This window comes from Mobula birostris, chromosome 13, assembly GCF_030028105.1.
Source record: "Mobula birostris isolate sMobBir1 chromosome 13, sMobBir1.hap1, whole genome shotgun sequence".
Lineage (NCBI taxonomy): Eukaryota > Metazoa > Chordata > Chondrichthyes > Myliobatiformes > Myliobatidae > Mobula > Mobula birostris.
The window spans coordinates 13436066-13449593 of record NC_092382.1 but is presented as its reverse complement, the minus strand read 5'-3'; the positions used below and the strand labels follow the sequence as shown (position 1 = coordinate 13449593).

General features: G+C 46.3%; 1 protein-coding gene across 1 annotated transcript in view; it reads left to right on the top strand.

Moving 5' to 3' along the window:
* The first annotated feature begins 302 nt into the window (after positions 1 to 302).
* LOC140208404 (uncharacterized) overlaps positions 303 to 13528 on the top strand; it is a 56606-nt gene continuing 43380 nt past the window's right edge. The window contains exon 1 of the mRNA XM_072277071.1: positions 303 to 3417. Coding sequence (XP_072133172.1) covers positions 788 to 3417 — 2630 coding nt within the window. The 5' untranslated portion in view covers positions 303 to 787. The remainder of the gene's footprint in view (positions 3418 to 13528) is intronic.

Genomic DNA, 13528 nt, shown 5'->3' with positions numbered 1-13528 from the left:
TGTGGGGCTAGGCGCCCATGCAGCTCAGTGGGAACAGGGAATAATGCCAATGGAGAGAGTCAAACTGAGTCAGGTCACAGATTGGAGATGGCAGAAATGCCGCATTCTTAGAGAGACAGGAAGAGCATCAGAGAATTTGATGATCATTCCAGATACCAGCTCTGTACCCAGTTAGAAGATGATTTCTCTCTCCAGCTTGGGTTGAACTTTACTGTAGCAGTGTGATGCCAGAATACACTTTGACAACTCAAGTGACCTCATCTGAAAGGTTTTCCAACACTGATTGATGGATTTTGTAAATCTTTTTACAGGTTAAAAATGACAAGGAATTTGTCTACTGGACTCTCGAACAGAACACGCCAGTTTTGCTGTCTCCGTCCAGATATTTAATAGTCATAGTCATACTTATTGATCCCGGGGGAAATTGGTTTTCGTTACAGTTGCACCATACAACTGAAGAAGTGGAACAAGGCATTCACTCAATCATCCCTCCTGCTCAGATGATGGGGAGTGATTCTCTGGATCATCAGACCGATTGGCATTCCCGTCATTTTACACAGAGGGGAATCCATTCATCTGATCATACTGTGGGAATGGATTCAATCGGTCATCTCAACTGAAGGTACATCAGCAAGTACACACTGGGACAAGGCCATTCACCTGTTCTGTGTGTGAGAAGGGATTCAGTCGGTCTTTCCATCTGTGGACACACCAGTCAGTTCACCCTGGGCAGGGGCTGGTCATCGGCTGAACTTGTTGGGAAGAATTCACTCGATCATCTGACCTAATGTCTCACCAGCGAGTTCACACCGGGGAGCAGCCGTTCACCTGCTCGGACTGCGGGAAGGAATTCACTTGCTCATCTAAATTGAAGGTACATCAGCGAGTTCACACTGGAGAGAGACCGTTCACCTGCTCAGACTGTGGGAAGGAATTCACTTGCTCATCTAAATTGAAGGTACATCAGCGAGTTCACACTGGAGAGAGGCCATTCATCTGCTCGGAATGTGGGAAAGGATTCACTCAATCATACAATCTGCTGACACACCAGCGAGTTCACACTGGGGAGAGACCGTTCACCTGCTCAGACTGCGGGAAGGGATTCACTTGCTCATCTAAACTGAAGGTACATCAGCGAGTTCACACTGGGGAGAGGCCATTCATCTGCTCAGACTGTGGGAAGGGATTCACTTGGTCAACCGATCTGCTGACACACCAGTCAGTTCACTCTGGGGAGAGACCATTCACCTGCTCAGTCTGTGGGAAGGGATTCACTTGCTCATCTCAACTGAAGGTGCATCAGCGAGTTCACACTGGGGAGAGGCCATTCACCTGCTCAGATTGTGGGAAGGGATTCACTTGCTCATCTAAACTGAAGGTACATCAGCGAGTTCACACTGGGGAGAGGCCATTCATCTGCTCAGATTGTGGGAAGGGATTCACTTGCTCATCTAAACTGAAGGTACATCAGCGAGTTCACGCTAGGGAGAGGCCGTTCACCTGCTCAGTCTGTGGGAAGGGATTCACATGCTCATCTCAACTGAAAGTGCATCAGCGAGTTCACACTGGGGAGAAGCCGTTCACCTGCTCAGACTGTGGGAAGGGATTCACATGCTCATCTCAACTGAAGGTGCATCAGAGAGTTCACACTGGGGAGAGGCCGTTCACCTGCTCAGACTGTGGGAAGGGATTCACTGGATCATCCCAACTGAAGGTACATCAGCGTGTTCACACTGGGGAGAAGCCGTTCACCTGCTCAGTCTGTGGGAAGGGATTCACTACATCATCTGAACTGAAAATACATCAGAGAGTTCACACTGGGGAGAGGCCGTTCACCTGCTCAGACTGTGGGAAGGGATTCACATGCTCATCTCAACTGAAGGTGCATCAGAGAGTTCACACTGGGGAAAGGCCGTTCACCTGCTCAGACTGTGGGAAGGGATTCACTGGATCATCTAAGCTGAAGTTGCATCAACGACTTCACACTGGGGAGAGGCCATTCACCTGCTCAGACTGTGGGAAGGGATTCACTCAGGCATCTGAACTGAAAGTACATCAGCGAGTTCACACTGGGGAGAGGCCGTTCACCTGCTCAGAATGTGGAAGGGGATTCACTCGGTCATCCCAACTGCTGGTACACAAGTCAGTTCACACTGGTGAGAGGCCGTTCACCTGCTCAGTCTGTGGGAAGGGATTCACTCAGTCATCTCAACTGAAAGTACATCAGCGAGTTCACACTGGGGAGAGGCCGTTCACCTGCTCAGAATGTGGAAGGGGATTCACTGTGTCATCCGAACTGTTGATACACAAGTCAGTTCACACTGAGGAGAGGCCGTTCACCTGCTCAGTCTGTGGGAAAGGATTCACTTGCTCATCTCAACTGAAGGTGCATCAGCGAGTTCACACTGGGGAGAGGCCGTTCACCTGCTCAGACTGTGGGAAGGGATTCACTCGGTCATCCCAACTGAAAGTACATCAGCGAGTTCACACTGGAGAGAGGCCATTCACCTGTTCAGATTGTGGGAAGGGATTCACTTGCTCATCTAAACTGAAGGTACATCAGCGAGTTCACACTGGGGAGAGGCCGTTCACTTGCTCCGTCTGTGGGAAGGGATTCACTCAGTCATCTCAACTGAAGGTACATCAGAGAGTTCACACTGGGGAGAGGCCGTTCACCTGCTCAGACTGCGGGAAGGGATTCCCTCGGTCATCCAGCCTACTGGTACACATGTCAGTTCACACTGGGGAGAAGCCGTTCACCTGTTCAGACTGTGGGAAGGGATTCACTCAGTCATCCAGCCTACTGGTACACATGTCAGTTCACACTGGGGAGAGGCCGTTCACCTGTTCAGACTGTGGGAAGGGATTCACTCAGTCATCTCAACTGAAAGTACATCAGCGAGTTCACACTGGGGAGAGGCCATTCACCTGTTCAGACTGTGGGAAGGGATTCACACAGTCATCTCATCTGAAGGTACATCAGAGAGTACACACTGGGGAGAGGTCGTTCACCTGCTCTGTTTGTGGGGAGGGATTCACTCAGTCATCTGAACTGAAGGTACATCAGCATGTTCACACTGGGGAGAGACCGTTCACCTGCTCAGACTGTGGGAAGGGATTCACTTGCTCATTCCACCTACAGAGACATCAGCGTGTTCACACTGGGGAGAGGCCATTCAACTGCTCAGAGTGTGGGAAAGGATTCACACAGTCATCTCATCTGAAGGTACATCAGCGTGTTCACACTGGGGAGAGGCCGTTCACCTGCTCTGTGTGTGGGGAGGGATTCACTTGCTCATTCCACCTACAGAGACATCAGCGAGTTCACACTGGGGAGAGGCCATTCACCTGCTCAGACTGTGGGAAGGGATTCACTTGGTCATCTCAACTGCAGAGACACCAGCAAGTTCACAATGGGTAGAGGCTGATCACCTGCTCAGACTTTGGGAAGAGATTCTGTCAGCCGTGTCAACCAAATGTGCATCATTGAGTTCACACTGGGGAGAGGTTGTTCACCTGCTGCGAATGTGGGAAGCGATTCACGCGGTCATCTAACCTTATCTAAGTCGCGCTTCGGCTGGCAGCGTAATATAGGCAGTGATAGCCCCCCAGCCCGGCCCAACTTCAGAAATCTCGTTTGGGTGGATGCTGCATGATGTGTCCCCTGTTACAAATCAGTACCCTGTGTGACAGGGTCCTGAATTACCCCTATGAACTGTGTTCGATTACCCCTATTAACTGTGCTTTTGAAAAGAGAGAGAGAGTTATTTAACATCGATAGCTTGTTTTGAAAGAGAGAGAGACAAAGACTAACTGTGGGACTGTCACTTTAAGGCACGAGAAAGAACTCGTTAACTTTAGGCATTCTGCTGAGTTGGAGAAAGCACCGAGCAGCTCGTAAGTTGCAATTGTAACCGAAGGCGGTATTATTTAATGGACACTTGATGTCATGATTTTTGGCAGGTTGTTGACACTTTCTTCAAGGATTTTTGCCTGCTTGGATTTCTTTCACAGGGAGAGGATAGAAGAGTTATTTGAATGATAGTTGATGCTCATAACGGGAAGATAAAATAGGTCAGATGATAGACCTCAGACACATGTTTGGACACTGAATGAGCATTGCTGTGCCTGCAGGTAAAGTGGGTTTTGGAGGATCGATCAGGCAGATCGATCCATCGCTCTTGCAGTGGAAAGAGGAAAAGGGTTGACTCGTGGGGAGTTGTCCATGTGTCCACCCTTGCCTGGGGGATAGCTCCACCACAGAAAACCGGTCCCCTTTGTTAAAGTCACAGTCGGTGACTTTTAAAGGATTTCAAAGGACAACGAGAAGATCAACGTCATCAGCTCACCTGAAGACTCAAATCTCTCCCCCTCTCTCTCTCCATCACTACTCAACTCAATACCATGAACTGAACTGAACTGAACTTTACTCATCATTGTAAGACTGTATCTTTTTACCCCTAGACTTAAAGAAGCTTGGTTTTTCATACATATATATTCCACACTTACTTTTATGTAATCATTACTAACCTGTTTGATTTATCTACATTTATATTATTGTATTGCGTAGTTACTAATAAATATTATTAGTTTATAGCAATACTGGACTTCAAAGTGTTTTCCATCTCTGCTGGTTCTTTATTCCCGTCATGGGCTACGTGTACAAAATTGGGGCTCGTCCGGGATATGAACCCTGGACCTCTTGCAAAATTGGGGCCTGCATCAGTGTCATGAACAAAATTGGTTGGGAGGCTTGTTTGAATTGATTGGGGAAAATCTCGTTTTATTTGGTTGTGTGGAGATACAGCAGAAATGGATGTTAGTATTGAGGATGAGCTTCAGCTTCTGTTGGAAAAATTAAGAATGGAGCATGAATTGAAATTAAAACAGCTCGAGAGAGGCTAGAAAGGCAGCAAGATGTAGACAAGAGGCAGCAAGACAGAGAGAAGGGTAGAAAAACAGAGAGAAGAGGCAGAAAGACAGAGACAGCCGAGATGGAGATATGGCAATGTGAAGATCAGGTGGCAGACGACAAACAGAAGCGGTTCAAGCTGGAAAAGATAGGGAAGTTGCAGCAAAGAGGTTTAGTGTTGGACCCTGATGATTTTTACAGCTCGGAAGGGCTTGTTTTGTGTGATGAATTGAAAAGTTGTGTTCTTGATGATGTAAGGTCATACCCTGATGCAGAGGATGCCGCTACCCTGCAGGGGTTTGATAAGAAAGCAGACGAAGAAGTTTTAACCCACGAGGTTGAGTTTACACCCAAAAAGAGTTTGCCAGAGAATAGCTGGGAGGTTCGGGGTGACCTTGAATTTGAAACTGGGACAAGTGATGACAGCCCAGAAGAGGCAGCTGTCCCAATTTAATGTGTTCAGGTTGTGGAAGTACCTGTGAATTCACAGGGTTCTGAACCTTATGTTGAAGCTCAGTTAAAATCTGAGGTGCCTGACTTAGTTGAAAAGGAATGCAGTTTTTGTGTGTCAGATGATCTTGGTTCAGTGAATAAGGGGTTAACCTTGGTACCGGTGGAATGTGAGGATTCTCAGTTACTTGTATTAGACCGTGGTTTAAAGGCTGGTGAAGAAGTGGGTTCTGGTGAGGTCAGTGTTGCTGAAAATAATGGGAAAAGTGCTGTTCCTGGACTTTTGGATAAAGTGCTGGAAAAGTTTGGGCAACACACATCAAAGTTGCTGGTGAACGCAGCAGGCCAGGCAGCATCTGTAGGAAGAGGTGCAGTCGACGTTTCAGGCCGAGACCCTTCGTCAGGACTAACTGAAGGAAGAGTTAGTAAGAGATTTGAAAGTGGGAGGGGGAGGGGGAGATCCAAAATGATAGGAGAAGACAGGAGGGGGAGGGATGGAGCCAAGAGCTGGACAGGTGATTGGCAAAAGGGATACGAGGCTGGAGAAGGCGGAGTATCATGGGATGGAAGGCCTTGGAAGAAAGAAAAGGGAAGGGGAGCACCAGAGGAAGATGGAGAACAGGCAAGGAGTATTTGTGATAGGGAAAGAGAGAATAAATAAATAAATAGATAGATAGATAGCAAACCACATCAAAGTTGCTGGTGAACGCAGCAGGCCAGGCAGCATCTGTAGGAAGAGGTGCAGTCGACGTTTCAGGCCGACACCGTTCGTCAGGACTAACTGAAGGAAGAGAGAGTAAGGGATTTGAAAGTGGGAGGGGGAGGGGGAGATCCAAAATGATAGGAGAAGACAGGAGGGGGAGGGATGGAGCCAAGAGCTGGACAGGTGATTGGCAAAAGGGATATGAGAGGATCATGGGACAGGAGGTCCGGGAAGAAAGACAAGGGGGGGGAGGGGGAATCATCAGGTTGGAGGCATGAACATCGACTTCTCTAACTTCTGCTAAGGCCCCACCTCCCCCTCGTACCCCATCTGTTACTTATTTTTATGCACACATTCTTTCTCTCACTCTCCTTTTTCTCCCTCTGTCCCTCTGAATATACCTCTTGCCCATCCTCTGGGTTCCCCCCCCGGCTTTCTTCCCGGACCTCCTGTCCCATGATCCTCTCGTATGCCCTTTTGCCTATCACCTGTCCAGCTCTTGGCTCCATCCCTCCCCCTCCTGTCTTCTCCTATTATTTTGGATCTCCCCTTCCCCCTCTCAAATCCCTTACTCTCCCTTCCTTCAGTTAGTCCTGACGAAGGGACTCGGCCTGAAACGTCGACTGCACCTCTTCCTACAGATGCTGCCTGGCCTGCTGCATTCACCAGCAACTTTGATGTGTGTTGCTTCAATTTCCAGCATCTGCAGAACTCCTGTTGTTTGCGGAAAAGTTTGGATTGGTTGCGTGACCTTTGACCCTGCTTGCAGGACAAAGGCCTGCCGAGCAAGGATGTGCTACTCTGTGGAATTTTGTTTGGATACTTCAGCACCTGCAAGCTAATTCAGTGTAATGTTATGGAGATAAGTCGGAGAAATTTGATGAACGGATTGTTTGGTCTCTTCCATAATGTATACATGGTTCTCATAAGCCTGATGATGGTGCTGAGTTTAGTAAACAATGGAGACATGTTGACAGCTCTCCACGATAAGAGTGTTTCAGCAATTCAGCTGATGAGCAGAGCTGCTGTTGAGGCCTACGGTAGGAAAACCAGAGGTTTAAATTATAATGATGTATCACAGACTTTTCTACCTTCCAGATTTCGGCAGGACTTTGAGAGTAAGGTGTATGGGAAAGACTTGTCTTTATTGAGGAAGGTATTTATAGAGAACAGAAGGGAGATTCTGGAATGGCGGCTTTAAGGGAGATAGCTCTCATAGGAGAAGAGGTTCAGAGAGAGTCAGTGGGATATTACCATAAAGATGGGGTGTTGATGAGGAGGTGGAGACCAGCCACTGTGCCTGCAAGTCACGTGATGGTTCTGAAAGTTTACAGGGCTGAAATTTTAAACATGGCTTACAGTGTGCCTTTAGGTGCACCTCATGGAGTGAGAAAGACAGTGAACAGGATTATGAAGGAATTTTACTGGCCTAGTTCAAGGAAGGATGTTGTGAATTTTTACAGGATTTGCCATACCTGTCATGTGGAGGGGAAATCTAATCAGGTTATTCAGGTAACACCACTTAAACCGGTATCTGCTTTTAGTGAATCTTTTTCCTGGGGTCATACTGGATTGTGTAGGCCCATTGCAAAAGACTGCAGCTGGTCATCAGTATGTGTTAACAATCATGTGTGCTGTGTCTAGGTCCCCTGAAGCAGTGTCTTTTGAAAACACCCTGGCCAAGACTGTGGTAACAGCATTCAGTAAGTTTTTCACTGGTAGGTCTGCCCAAAGAAATTCAATTTGATTTAAAAAGGGTTGTAAGTTTACTTTGAGAACATTGCAGGGGATAGCTACAGAATTAGAAGCTAAGCACATGGTGTCATCTACAGATGTAAGAGTCCAAGGGAGCCTTGGAACGGCTCAACTCAACTCTTAAGACGATGATTAAAACATATTGTGTGAGAAATGGGAAAAATTGGGATGAAGGGGTTCCCCTCCTCTTATTTATTGTTGGAGATTCGATTCAGAAGGCTTTGGAGGGTAGTTTGTTGAAACCTGTATTGAGTTACAGGCCAAAAGGACGTTTGACCCTACTCAGAGAACTATCGTCTGATTGAGAAAAATCCGTCAGTGTGTTTAAGTTGTTTTAAAATTCTGGGAAAATTTAGTAAGCTTTGTGTCCTTGCAAAGGAAAGTTTACAAAATGGTCGAATTAAAATAAAACACTTGTTTGCTAGAATTGCAGCTGGGAGAATTGTTATGGAACAAAATGGAGTCATGGAATCTGATAATGGAGTGGAAAAACATGTTTACCCACTGAATCTATTCTCACTCAGATGTCAGAATTCCATTGTTTTGGAAAATATGACTGATAAGGTCCATCAGTTGGACCCTAGACCACAACAACTAGCGAAAGGACTAATTGGCATTTTGAAATAGAGCACAGGTGCAGTGCATCACGTCATTGTGAATTCAGCCCAGCCCATGAAATGGTACCTTTACAGAGAGAACTTTCAAGAAAGGAAAATGGTTGAAGAAATTAGAAATAGGAAAGAACAAGGACAGAGAATGAATGACTGTATTGATAGAGTGGGGAAGGCTAAATACCTTTTAAAGTTTGACTTGTTAAAAGAATACTGGGGTGTTCCCTTAACAGAGAGGGCTAAAGAGAAATCAGCATTTGGGACATTTCAAAGAATGATCAATTCTGTGATTAGAGGTTTAGTAAACACAGGGGCTTATATCAGTGATTTATTGGTCTTGAATGACACGTGGGAAGAGCAGATTGCAGCTGTAGAAAAACTGTTTGACAGATTTTCCAAGGCCAGTCTTACTGTGAACCTCACTAAAAGTGAGTTTGGCCATGTTACAGTTGTTCGTACATGTCTGTGTTATACGTTGGGCCGAGGCCACTTGGCTCCCGGACAGGCCAAGGTCCAAGCTATTGCTGAAGTTCCTGTAAAACTGTATCGTTTTACTGCTAGAATGAAAGAAGCTTGGTTTTTCATACATATATATTCCACACTTACTTTTACGTAATCATTACTAACCTGTTAGATTTATCTACATTTATAATACTGTATTGCATAGTTACAGATAAATATTATGAGTTTCGAACAATACTGGACTTCAAAGTGTTTTCCATCTCTGCTGGTTCTTCATTTCCATCACAGAATACGTGACAGCTGAAATAACAAAGAGTACACAATGTACAATGAAATGATTGAGCGTTACAATTCTCATTTTGACTGTATGGTTACCAAAGTCAAGAGAAAAAGGACCCTGTCTCTCCATTCAGTATTGAACATCACTCATATCTGTGCAAGACACTGGCAGCAATATGGAGCTCGCAGAGGTCAGTGGTCAGAATGTGTAAAGTTACATTACTCGGGAGAAGGTTCTTGGGAAACAGAGATGGTCTGAAGGTAAATAGGTCACCTGGACCAGATGGTGCACACCCCAGGGATCTGAAAGAGGTGGCTGAAAAGATGTGGATGCATTAGCAATGATCTTTGGAGAATCGTTAAGGAAATTAGATCCTAAGAAGTTTTTTCCTTCACTACTCTCCCTCTCCCAGTTACACCTATCACCTACCACTTCTTCCACCCAATTCACCCCCACACTTCTTCCTCTGACATCTCATCTTTTTTTTCCCCAGTCCTGATGAAGGGTCTCGGCTCGAAACGTCGACTGTTTACTATTTACCATATATGCTGCCTGGCCTCCTAGGTTCCTCTAGCATTTTGTCTATGTGTTGCTTGGATTTCCAGCATCCACAGATTTTCTCCTATTTTTCATAAAAACAAAAGTGGGGTCATATAATAAAGCAAGAAAATGGTGGGAAGTTAGAGGATTGAAAAGCTTTTGGAGACAACTAAAAAAAAACACACAGGGGAGACAAGGTGAAACATTAAGGTAAGTGAGCCAATAATATCAAGTATCAAAAGCCTTTCAGATATATTAAGAGTAAAAGAGAGGCAAGAATTCATATTGTACCGCTGGAAAATGCTGCTGTTGATTTTGTAATCGAGCAAAGAAACAGCGGTTGAATGTAATGTGTTTTGTGTCAATCTTCACTGTGTAAGACACTGGCAGTATAAGACAATAAGACATAGGAGCAGAATTAGGCCATTCAGCCCCATCAAGTCTGCTCCGCCGTTCTATCATGGCTGATCCCGGTTCTCACTCAACCCCATGCACCTGCTTCCTCGGCATGTCCTGTAATGCCCTGACTGATCAGCAAACTGTTAGCTTCTGCCTGAAATTTACCCACAGAGTTGGCCCCCACCGCCGTCTGTGTCAGAGAGTTCCACAGATTCACTGCTCTCTGACTAAATAAAATCCTCCTTAATTATTCTAAAAGGTCGCTCCTCAGTTTTGAGGCTGTGCCCTCTGTTATGGCTACCCCCCCCCCCCCCCCCACCATACGAAAAGTCCTCTCCTCATCCACCCCATCGAGACCTTTCCACATTCGGTGGGTTTCAGTGAGATTTAACACCCCCTCCCCACCCGCGTTTATTAAACATAGGTCAGTGGAGGAGTACAGGACCAAGGCTGGCAAACACTCCTCATATCTTAACCCCTTCATTCCCGGAATCATCTTCTTGAACGTCCTCTGGACTCTCCAATGACAACACACCTTTTCTGAGATATGGGTCCCAAATACTCTGAAGTAGAGTTTAGAAAGTACCAGCATTATCTCCTTCCTTATATATGCTACTTCACTTTAAATAAATGCCAGCGTTGCATTTGCCTCCTTTACCACAAACCCAACCTGTAAATTAACCTTCTGGGAGTCTTACCCGAGGACTCATATTTCATATTTCCGAGGACTCGGAAGTTTACTACAAGCTTACTGCCTCTCACAGCTATCTGGACTATTCCTCTTCTCACCTTGTCTCTTGCAAAAATGCCATCCCCTTCTCGCAATTCCTCCATCTCCACCACATCTGCTCTCAGGATGAGGCTTTTCATTCCAGGACAAAGGAGATGTCCTCCTTTTTTAAGAAAGGGGCTTCCCTTCCTCCACCACCAACTCTGCTCTCAAACGCATCTCCCCCATTTCACGCACATCTGCTCTCACTCCATCCTCCCGCCACCCCACTAGGAATAGGGTTCCCCTGGTCCTCACCTACCACCCCACCAGCCTCTGGGTCCAACATATTATTCTCCGTAACTTCTGCCACCTCCAACGGGATCCCACCAATAAGCACATCGTTCCCTCCCCCCTCTCTCTGCTTTCCGCAGGAATCACTCCCTACGCAACTCCCTTGTCCATTCGTCGCTCCCATCCCTCCCCACTGATCTCCCTCCTGGCACTTATCCTTGTAAGCAGAACAAGTGCTACACGTGCCTTTACACTTCCTCCCTCACCACCATTCAGGGCCCCAGACAGTCCTTCCAGGTGAGGCGACACTTCACCTGTGAGTCGGCTGGGGTGATATACTGTGTCCGGTGCTCCCGATGCGGCCTTCTATATATTGGCGAGACCCGACGTAGACTGGGAGATCGTTACGCTGAACACATACACTCTGTCCGCCAGAGAAAGCAGGATCTCCCAGTGGCCACACATTTTAATTCCATGTCCCATTCCCATTCTGATATGTCTATCCACGGCCTCCTCTACTGTAAAGATGAAGCCACACTCAGGTTGGAGGAACAACACCTTATATTCCATCTGGGTGGCCTCCAACCTGATGGCATGAACATTGACTTCTCAAACTTCTGCTAATGCCCCACCTCCCCCTCGTACCCCATCTGATATTTATGTATATACACACATTCTTTTTCTCTCTCTCCTTTTTCTTCCACGGTCCCTCTCAATATACTCCTTGCCCATCCTCTGGGTTTTCCCCCCTCCCCCTTTTCTTTCTCCCTGAGCCTCCTGTCCCATGATCCTCTCATATCCCTTTTGTCAATCAACTGTCCAGCTCTTGGCTCCATCCCTCCCCCTCCTGTCTTCTCCTATCATTTTGGATCTCCCCCTCCCCTTCCCACTTTCAGATCTCTTACTAGCTCTTCCTTCAGTTCGTCCTGACGAAGGGTCTCGGCCCGAAACGTTGACTGTTCCTTTTCCTAGAGATGCTGACTTGCCTGCTGCGTTCACCAGCAACTTTGATGTGTGTTACTTGTATTTCCTTCTGTTGTTTGAACCGTCTGCCCAATCAGATAATAGTTCACTAATGTTGCTTTTGCCAAAATGCATTATCGTACATTTCCCAATATTGTATTCCATCTGCCACTTTGTTGCCCATTCTCCAAATTTGTCTGTGTCCTGCTGCAATAGCATTGCTTCTTCAGCACTACCAACGCCTCCACTTATCTTTGTATCATCCGCAAACCTTCCCACAAAGCCATCAATTCCTTTATCCAAATCATCGACAAATAATGTGAAAAATAGCGGACCGAATTCTGACCCCTGGAGACCACGAGTCACTGTTAGCCAGCCAGAAAAGGCTCTTTTTATTCTCACTCGCTGCCTCTTGGCTGTCAGCCATTCCTCTATCCATGCCAGTATTTCTTCTGAGTTTTATCCTGTTAAGCAATGGGGGTGTATGGGGTGGTTGGGTCCTGACTAAATATCAGGAAATTGCAATAGCGATTATATAGCTTCTGCCGCCCAAGACAACTCCGCCTTCACGTCGGGCTCAGGTCCGGGTGCAGCCTGTCTCGCTGAAGGAGCTCTGTCTATGGCGAGTGTTTAGCGCCAGAAAAATAACCAGACCGACGCTGGTGGTGTCACCTAAAATCACTGAAGTCTTCGGCAGCAGGGCGATTGATTTCAAGCTGTGGTGGAGGATTGTCTTTGTACAACAACAGCAAAGGTAGGGCGACGCCTAGTGTATGATTCCCAATCGGGAACACCAGTAGAGGTCAAATGCTCTAGTTAGATGAGCACTGCGGCAACAGAAGGCAACGGCAACCCACTGTTGAAATTTCTGCCTCTTCAGTCATGAAAAGAAACAAAAGAAGGAAACCAGACAACAGCGTGAATGGGGTTGAAGCTAATGAACAGAACAACACCTCGCTCGGTCGGGGTAGTCATGTGCTGCAGGTGACACCAGACCGTCATCCAGAGACTGTAAGCAATAGGGAAAGGCTAAGGGTAGCAACATGGAACATCCGTGTACTTTACCAGAAAGGAAGTTGGACAACACTTTAACTGAAATGTAAAGGTTGGAAGTTGATATCTTTGGCGTGTCAGAAATTAGGTGGACCAATAGTGGCAAATTCACTGAGAATAGTTCTCTGATCATGTACTCTGGAGGTCAACAGCGTATGTATGGAGTTGGAATTATTTTAAACAAACAAGTATCAGAATATGTTATGGGATATTGGGCTGCTTTTAGTTAAATTTAGCGGTAACCCTTTTAATATTAGCATAATCCAAGCCAATGTGCCAAAAAATGATGCAGATGAAGAAGATATCGACAGGTTTTATGAAGGCTTTAGAAATAATATCACATTCTAAAACCTACCCAGGAGTAGACTGTGGTTCAGATCACCATCCAGTAGTAACT